At 42.9% G+C, this 9,879-nt stretch overlaps 1 protein-coding gene across 1 annotated transcript in view; it reads left to right on the top strand.

The window, feature by feature from the left end:
- Window positions 1–13: 13 nt before the first annotated feature.
- Window positions 14–9,879, top strand: part of ANKRD10 (ankyrin repeat domain 10) — a 74,724-nt gene continuing 64,858 nt past the window's right edge. Inside the window, exon 1 of the mRNA XM_069205125.1 lies at window positions 14–459. Coding sequence (XP_069061226.1) covers window positions 100–459 — 360 coding nt within the window. The 5' untranslated portion in view covers window positions 14–99. The remainder of the gene's footprint in view (window positions 460–9,879) is intronic.

Genomic DNA, 9,879 nt, shown 5'->3' with positions numbered 1-9,879 from the left:
GAGCAGAGGGGCATACGTCGTCTCTAGGTTCCAGGCCGCGCTTTGCAGTTTTCCTCTAGGCTTTGTTTGACTGCTAAGAGGAGGCGGAGCGTCTTGTGCATGCGGGAAAGGAGGTCTGGCCCATCATTTTCTTTGTCCTGGCTGCTGGAGAAGACTGCTCGTTACAGCTGGAGGGCAGAGAGAAAAATAACGCCGCGAAGCAGCCCTAACCCCCTGCTACGGAACTCACTACCAGTCTCGCTCGCCATGTCCGGGCAGCTCTGCTTCGACGCTGGCTTCTCCAGTGAGGAGGTGCTGAGCAGCCGCTTCCCGCTGCACCGCGCCTGCAGAGACGGGGACGTGCGCGAGCTGTGCTCCCTATTGCAGCCGCCTCGCGCCCCGGCGGGCGCCGCCGACCTGGCCGCCGAGGACTCCTTCTACGGCTGGACCCCGATCCACTGGGCCGCGCATTTCGGCAAGGTACTGGGCAAAAAAACTGGCGCGTTTTCTTCCTTAAATGGCGCGTATCGACTAACTTCCCTCTGGAAGGGCTGTTGTGGTTCCTGGACCAAGGGGTTTGGTGGGGTCAAATTCCTTCCCGGGGAAGGGCACATCACCTACGTATTATGGTTTGTACGGGTATTTGGGGTTTCAGTCGCTCATTGAATGCTACCCCTTTTCTCTTTACAATGGAACGTTCCTTGTGTATCTTTGAGTGCAGTGCAGTGCTGGGACGGGACGACACCATTTTGGAAGGGGGGGGGGATTTACAGTTAAGCATTAATTTTTCGCGGGCAGATGTAGCTGGCAAGAGTCTGCCTTCGCTTTTTTTATCAACACTTCTGCCGCCTCGAATGCTTTATCATTGCGTCTCTCGAGTTAGAACAGGCACCTGCTCTCGTTATTTTTACCACTGTTGACAATGCAGGCGTATCCTAGAAACTTCTCTTCTTCCACTGTAACTTTCAGTTTGTTTTATACGGTGAAGCTGCCGTTTTGTTACCCCTGTTTTTGCAATCACGTAAACAGACTGTAAGCTGAAACAGATTTTAGCTCTTTCGCGATTTATCCCTTTTCTGAGTCCGTGTTCACGACTGACTATGTTGCGTCGGGTATTTTTCAAAATAACTGTTGAAATCTTAGCGATCACCCTACCAGCAGTAGCACCCTCATGTCATTCATGTTAGCCTAAGGCAGTGGTTTTCAAACGTTTTAAAGCCGTGCACCCCCTCCACACTTTTGCGAAAAAGGAAAAAAAACAATCGCCCCCCACAATTTTTCACAATTATTCTATTAAGTTGGCAGTGTTTAGATATGTCTATACTTGTTTAAATATTGCAGTTAAGTTCTGTTACCTTTTAAAAAAAAAAATCAATAAATGTATTTCTGCTTAAAACAAAGCAGTGTTACCTGCATATTGCTTCTTTTGTCCATAGCCGGGTACACCCCCCCCCCCCCCCCCCGGTTTGAAGACCCGTGGCCTAAGGTGTATGTGTGTGCGGCTGTTAAATAAGGTGCTTGCCATTTATCTTGGATTAAACTGGGTACAATCAGTGTAGGGTCTTTCCCAGCTGGGGGTATCCGCCAATAACTATGCAACACAGGGCGTTGTATATTGGGTGTCTTTATTTGTCTGCGCGTAACCACAAACTCAGCATTTTAATCCTACATTCACTTCACTACCTTCTAACAATTATGTCACGGGTCTACAGTCTTTCAGGAGCCTAACACGCACTATACTACATCACCCTCCTCTGTTTAAAAAAACAAACAAAAACAAATTATACCCAATTCTAGCCTGTTGATAGGCCTTTGTGGCGCTCTTTTACTTGTCCCGATCATGTCTTTGAAAACTGGTACCCTGCAATTCAACTGTCCATGATCTGCACAACAGTCTTGGGTTCGTCAGTTTCCCATTACAAACCAGTCTCTATATTGACATCAGTCTCTGACAAGTGGTGAGCCACATGTTTAAAATGTGAGGAATCTTGCATAATGGAGTTCCCATGACGTTTGGAAGTCATTCATAACTCACACGACCCTCTAGTTGGTAGTTTTCTATTTTGACAAAAAGCCAAGGAGATATGGTCATGAAGAACTTTTAGCTTCTTGCTGGATGCTAATTATGACTTTAATGCCATGGGAATCAATATTTGAATGAGAAAACCTACCATACTATGTACACGGTTATGGCGCTAAGAATAGGAAATGTACACTTTCTGCAAGCCCATGAGTTTTGGATGTAGTTTGGGTAATTAGGCATGCAGATTCACTTCCCCAGAGGAAAACATATATATTTGTAATCCTTCCCATAGCTGCCGCTGTTAGCACTTAAGACTCTTAAATCTTTGTATCAAAAGTGCATTAGTTGAGGGTGTTAATATTAAATTTTTTACCTTGGCTTAACACATTGAAGTGTTTTACACTGAAAAATGTAGTTTACTTCTGAGCCGAAAAGATGCCCTGACGTAAGCACTGCAAGTCTAAACTAATTGTACCAGTCGCTATTCAAATAATAGTAGCATAATATAACATCCTATTTTTTTAAAATAATCTTTTGTGTAAGCGAAGCCCAGAAGTGCGCTCTTTGTTCATAAGGGTGTGAAATTCCTACAGCCCCACGCCCAGGACACATTGTTTGGGGTCAAGGACAACAAGATTTATTGTTTATTTTGTCCTTGGGACAAGTAATCCCAACCCCACCGAACAGCACAAACCCTTTGGCTGCCAGTTTGCTGTAACACATTATGGAGCAGGGAAGGTAATTAAGGTAATCTGGTAATCTGCTATTAAGGTAATATTTGTGTCTACATGTTAATGCTGTTCAAACTTGTATTTGTGGTTCATTAACACAAAGCCATTATTTTTAGAGTGAGTGCACTAAGGAAATGTTATAAGCTCGGGTTGCATTACTGACAAGTGTTCCAGTATACAAATGTGTACACGTATCCAAAATTTAAAAAATGAGGCTACATATAATGCTCCCAGAATGCTCTTTGATTACATGCTACTATTTGGAGATGCTGAAAGCAACATTCATTATTTTTTGCTTTCAAGATAAAATGTATCCAAAAATACAACTAATAAAAAAAAAAAAAAAAGTTTTGCTAAATTACTGTGATATTTTAGGCATCATTTCTTTGAAGCATTATTTAGTAAAATGTGTTTGCACATGCTAACCTTTTTTTTTTTTTTTTTCTCCAAAAAATGTTCATAATGGAAAATCAGAACTAGTTTTAACAAGATCATGGGAAATGTTAAAATAAACAAGCATTGGCAAAGCCAATAGATCTAACTTTGCTGGCCATCCTTTTGGTTTTGTCAATGCGTGGCTTATTTTGACATGGTTTTTGTAAAACTTTATTGTTGTGGGAGCTGTCAGGCCCTTGCCATTTTAACAAACATTAGCAGAAAGCAAAAATATTTTTTTCGTCTGAAAAAGCACACATTGCCACAGTAGTTCCTGACACTGAACAAAACTTTGTGTGGTGATATGCTCCTTATGAAAGAGAAATATGCTATCTAGTGAAGCCAGCAGATAGAGAGAACATTTTAGTAGTTAAGAAAGACCTTGGTTAACGCCCGGCCAAATGAGGTGCCTAGTTCTTAATGTCAAACGTGCACCTGTGGCATATGTCATTGTGTTAGTGTAGACCTATGGCCTTAATGAATTAACAATAATTTATGTTAGTATGCCAGGAAATCATACTCCTAGAAAATATTTGTAAACTCCATTTTAGTATGAATAAAAATGCATGTGTAGATTTGCCTGTGCGAAACTCTGTTGAGCACGATTACAAGTTCACTTACCCTCCAGCCACTGTTTTTCCAATCCTGGAAGACGTTTAACTTCTGTCCCTGTCAAGTAATACATTTCCAACATGGGAAAACATTTCAGAAGAGCTACTGAAAAGCCCTAAACATACAAGTTATTAGGTTTGCAATATACTCGAAAGAGCACTCCAACCCTGGAACTAATGCTTGCTGCTACCTCCAGTTCCAGTATGCAAATCTGCAGAAAGGTGTCAAAATAAGGGAGTTACTATTATTCAAGCCCTACTATAGTATGAGCCCTGGCATAATCCGAGAGACTTTTTATCAGAGTGCTTGCATAATGAGATTGCTGCCATAATTTGTTGCTGCACTACATGGCACCATAGTGACAAGTGGATTTTGTTAAAGGACGAGTAGATTAATGGAGAAACCTGTCCCAAAGACAAGTAGATATTTTACGAAATTTCACACCCCTGCGTACACTTTTTATTTGTGTAAGCTCTACCTATACTTTGGTCTGGTCAAAAAGAACAGGGGATGGAGGCTTGCGGCGCAGGTAACAATTTAGTGTCATTTTCAACAAGGCAGAAATAGAGTTAATGTAATTTTCCAGAGCTTCTATCTTTCCAGACTGTCCACTAGTTTATGTTTTTTTTTTTTTTTTAAGTTTTAGTTTTGGCTCTGTCCCTACTTATGTCACTTCTGTTAGTCAGTAATTTTCCCAGTGGTCAGTCTCCTTGTTTCCCAGCTGCTGTTTACTGCACAGATGGTTTTCTTCTATTCATACTTGGTACATTATTTATTGCAGTATAAATAGTGACACTGTGTGATGTTTTCCAGAAGCCATGTGTTCCTCTTAGTCACGTAGATCCTGGTATTGGACGTCTAGCAGCAACACTTCCTGATTTAGAGCCAAACATTCACCCTCAGTATAGGACGTAGGCCAACCTGGAGTCTGAGGAAAGAGAATGAGTTATAGTAGTGTAAAGCAAATCCTTATTTACAGACCACGTTATGTCCATCTGTTTAAAGAAGGCTGGTGGACAGCCTCTATAAAGTCTGACTGGGACAAATGATCTTGTAGCATTTCAATCATGGGGTTGTCTTAGGTTATGAATCCTCCCTATCTTGCAAACACTGATCAGAAAACAGCATTTTTCAGCGTTATTTGTAGTTAAATGTATGTATTATAAAAACGTAATATTTCTGAAAAACATGTCTGAATCCAGTACAGTAATGTAAACGTATTGTGTAATATGGCTGTGCTTAAATGTCAGTCCCACATTGGAGTCCACATTTGTTTTTGTTAGAAGTGCACTTTGCCCAGGTGGTCACTTTCCTCCTAAAGAAAAAAAATAAATAAAAGTGCATGCACTTTTCGTCACTCGAAACATAACCTGGCCACTGGCTTGTATCAGTTAATCAAAGTTGTAGAGCGGGCATTTGCCAGAGTTTGACGAACATGTAGGAGTGGGATAGTGTAAATGGTAGTGGTGGGTGAGGTACTTTATGTACCTCAGATTAGTAACCCTTTATGTGCAGGATAGATATGTGGGTGCAGGAGTGGCCAAGTTTGTGATGGACCCTTCAACCATAATCCCATGTCCTCTTGAGCAGACTGCTGACTTCAAGTGTCCCTCTGTCCATAGGAGGTGTTTGCAGTTTCTTTGTAGATTCGTGTGTCACTCTGAGAGCATTGAATGGGCCTCAACAAGTCTTTGCACATGTAGTCTCTCTCTCTCTCTCTCTCTCTCTCTCTCTCTCTCTCTCTCTCTCTCTCTCTCTCTCTCTCTCTCTCTCTCTCTCTCTCTCTCTCTCTCTCTCTCTCTCTCTCTCTCTCTCTCTCTCTCTCTCGGGACTCATTTCAGTGGTCTCAGTTTTCCCTCTCTAAGTCCTCTGATTGTCTGAAAAACACTATACCAGCTGATTGACTGTTTTTTTTTGGGGGGGGGGGTGCAGATTGCCAACTTTGTCCTTTCCCAGGATGCATCTGGTGACTATTCTTTCACCCCTAGTCTGTCACTTTGATGACTGTGGGTCTTATGGTGTCTGGTTCTCTTGTCTTTTAGCTGTTCAGTGGTCACTTTACTGACACACAACAATACATGTTTTTAGCAACAAAGAGTTACAAAATTGAATTCTATAAAGCATCTCCGCAATGTTTTTCCACATGAGATACCCCAGTGCTTAGCAACCAATTTTCATTGCTGCTTATTTTCACTTCAGGCACCCTGTGATTATCTGCCTTTATTGACTGTCACATTTCTCCATAACTGTACATGCTCTAATATTTTTAATTTTATATTCTGCGCTAGACAACCTCCTTTGGCTCTGTGGCTACTTGTCTGTCAGGCTTTACAAGTTCACTGAAGGCCTTCTAGAGGTTTCATCTGAGCTGCTATTCGCTGGTGTTAACTCTGGCAGGTGTAAGTCACACACCTTTTGTCACCCCCAATCGAAGACACTGAACTAGGGTTTTGTTTTCCATTACCTACTAAGCCTATCTAGGTGACTGGTTTGGTAGGTTGTTTATTGTGGTGAGAGCAAATTGCCTGGTTGACACCCTCTTAAAGGGAACCTTCTACTTCTTTTTTTTTTTTTTTTTTTTTTTTTACAAAGCCTGGAGTAACACTTTCCATGCATAGCCAGAAAAGCTGATCCCTGGATGGAGATCCGGACTTTCCTGCTGATCTTTCCTGATTTCTGTTTTCTTTTCCTCTTGTAAAAGGAAAAACTGCTGTTGCTCTGGCTGGCTAGACAGTCTCAAATGTTGATGAAAAGATGATTTAATAAATGAGGAGCGAGATCCTGAAGTAGAAGCTCCACTACTATAATGAAAGAATTGTGATTACATATAATCTCCAAGGAAAATAAGTAATTTTTTCCTAAAGGTTTGTATTAAAGAGCTTGGTTCCCTCAAACGGCATAGTTAAACCCACAAATTTCAGTGTGCCACTTCTTTTTAAATAAAGGTTCCCTTGTGACAGAAATGGTGGCACTCTGTTAGTGTTGACAATCGCTGTGTTAAAGGAGATATTGGATAACAAAATACATCTGCTTCTCCAAGGCCTCAGGAAGTTCATGAAAATTCACTTTTTTCTTCAATTGTATTAAATTGGTTATTGATGTCTGAAATAAGCGATTTTGAAGTGTATGCACCATAAATTTCAGATCTCAAAAACAGGTTTATTCCAGCGTAGGACTTCTTTAAGGCCAATTTAATTTTGTTTTTAGCTTTATTCTTAAGGATACTTTTCTCAGCCATAGATGTTCTATCTGCCAGGCTGACATTCAGCGAGTCCACCTCCACTGACTCGTGCTACGACTTGTCAGCTGATTCCAAACGATAAAACCTAGATATAAATCGAGGCACAGTGATTTTGTATTTGTCCTCTCATTCTACCTTTACCACATCAGCAACATGGTGGTGAATAGGATGCAACAAGGCTGTGGACTGCTAGAACTGCCTAAGTACCAGCTCAGAAAAGGTACTAAGTGCCCCTTCACAGGAAAGCCCATATTGTGGTGTACCCTAGCAAACATTTCAGGCAACATCTCCTTATCAGTGTATTTACCCTCGAAATCGGGAGTGAAGAATTTCTCTTTCTTCTGCTTCAGAGCTTTGAATGGACAAATACCGGTCCTCATTACAGAAATTCTCAGAATCTCTCTCGACAGAGCCTCTTCAGTGTATCCCTTTTGAACTCTCTGGCTTGTTAGATTCTGATTTTGAAAGCATTAATAGCTGGCTATCAAAGGCTTTAGATATTATCATTCCCAAATTAACTTCTGCTGCCAAGAAATTGAGGCCATCTTCTTCATGGTTTTTGGCTGCTTTGAAAGAGGAAAGACCTGAAGGCAAACGTCTGGAGCGTAAATAGAGGAAATCGTACAATAGTGATGCAAAAGTTGTTGATTAGATGCACCTGCAGAGCACACAAGGAGTTTTTTTCCTCCTTAATTGCCCCTGCCTCCAGTAAACCTCGGGAACTCTTAAAATTGTATGTTCTTTTCTCTCCCCCGTTACCTTATAGAATAAACATACCCAGTTTGTTAACCTCAAGACAGGACACAGGCAGTATTTCTGTCTCCTTAAACCTCTTGATTGTGGGGTTTCTCAGGGCTTTGTATGCCTTTAGTGAGCCTTGTCAAGTGATGGGGCTTGTGGGTGATTTCTTTTGCTGGTGATACTCTGCTCCTTCTGTCTTTTCAGGATAATGATGTGGAAGTTTTTAACTCCTTCAAACTATGTTTCACTGACAGTCGGATAGTGGATGAATAGTGACTGGCTTTAGGCTTAATTCTGATAAAAAGATTATTTTCTTTGGCACTAGATGTTGTCTGGACTCTTTAAATTAGTGACCTTCTGAGCTCTGGTCCCCTCCTATTCTCTCCTCGACTGTAAGGAACCTAGGTATCAAATTTGACTTGATTGAACCTTTCTTTTGAACCACAAATCAAACCGTTGTCTGCTAGCAGTTTTGCAGTGTTTATATCTTTAAGGAGGATTTTGCATTTGGTGCAAGAGGACACTTGTAGGAAGTTGGCTCTGCATGTACTATTTCAAAGTGAGAAATAGCATGCACAGAGTCCAAGAGTTCCCCTTAGAGGTAAGATAGTGGCAAAAAGAGAATTCTAATGCTCTATTATGTGGTAGTGTGGTCGAGCAGTAAGCTTATCAGAGGGTAGTGTTAAGCATTTGTTGTACACACACAGCAATAAATGAGGAACACACACTCAAAGACAATTCCAGGGCAGTAGGTTTTTTATATAGAAAAATATATTTTCTTAGTTTATTTTAAGAACCACAGGTTCAAGATTTACAATCAATACTTCAAATGAAAGGTACTTCACTTAAGTATCATAGGAACTTTGAATCAGCAAAATGGCATGTACAGTTTTGGCAAAAATGGCAATAAGCTATTTTAAAACTAGACACAGTGCAAATTTCAACAGTTCCTGGGGGAGGTAAGTATTTGTTAGTTTTGCAGGTAAGTAAACCACCTACAGGGTTCAAAGTTGGGTCTAAGGTAGCTCACCGTTGGGGGTTCAGGGCAACCCCAAAGTTACCACCCCAGCAGCTCAGGGCCGGTCAGGTGCAGAGGTCTGTGGTGCCAAAAACACATAGGCTTCAATGGAGAATGGGGTGCCCCGGTTCCAGTCTGCCAGCAGGTAAGTACCCGTGACTTCGGAGGGCAGACCAGGGGGGTTTTGTAGGGCACCGGCGGGGCACAAGTCAGCACAAAAAGTACACCCTCAGCAGCACGGGGCGGCTGGGTGCAGAGTGCCAACAGGCGTCAGGTTTGCAATAGGTTTCAATGGGAGACCCAGGGGTCTCTTCAGCGAAGCAGGCAAGGGGGGCAGGGGGGCTCCTCGGGGTAGCCACCACCTGGGCAAGGGAGAGCGCCACCTGGGGGTCGCTCCTGCTCTGGAGGTCGGATCCTTCAGGTCCTGGGGGCTGCGGGTGCGTCAGGTTCTTGGAAGCAGGCAGTCGCGGTCAGGGGGAGCCTCTGGATTCCCTCTGCAGGTGTCGCTGTGGGGGTTCAGGGGGGTCAACTCTGGCTACTCACAGGGTCTCATTCGCCGGGGAGTCCTTCCTGTAGGGTTGTTTCTCCGCAGGTCGAGCCGGGGGCAGAGTGCAAAGTCTCACGCTTCCGGCGGGAAACTTGGAGTCCTTTAAAAGTTGTTTCTTTGTTGCAAGTTTTGGTTTCTGTGGAACATAGCCGCTGTCCTCGGGAGTTCTTGGTCCTTTTTAGATGCAGGGTAGTCCTCGGCTTCAGAGGTCGCTGGACCCTGGGGAACGCGTCGCTGTTGCAGTTTTTCTTGAAGTGGGGAGACAGGCCGGTAGGGCTGGGGCCAAAGCAGTTGGTGTCGCCGTCTTCTTTGCAGGGATTCAGGTCAGCAGTCCTTCTTTGTCTTCAGGTTGCAGTTATCTATCTTCCTTGGTTCTGGGAGCCCCTAAATCCTCAATTTAGGGGTGTGTTTAGGTCTGGGGGGTTAGTAGCCAATGGCTACTAGCCCTGAGGGTGGCTACACCCTCTTTGTGCCTCCTCCCTGAGGGGAGGGGGGCACATCCCTAATCCTATTGGGGGAATCCTCCATCTGCAAGATGGAGGATTTCTAAAA

Source organism: Pleurodeles waltl, chromosome 8 (genome assembly GCF_031143425.1).
Source record: "Pleurodeles waltl isolate 20211129_DDA chromosome 8, aPleWal1.hap1.20221129, whole genome shotgun sequence".
Classification (NCBI taxonomy): domain Eukaryota; kingdom Metazoa; phylum Chordata; class Amphibia; order Caudata; family Salamandridae; genus Pleurodeles; species Pleurodeles waltl.
The sequence above is the reverse complement of the archived record's forward strand: the minus strand, read 5'-3'. Positions and strand labels throughout refer to the sequence as shown.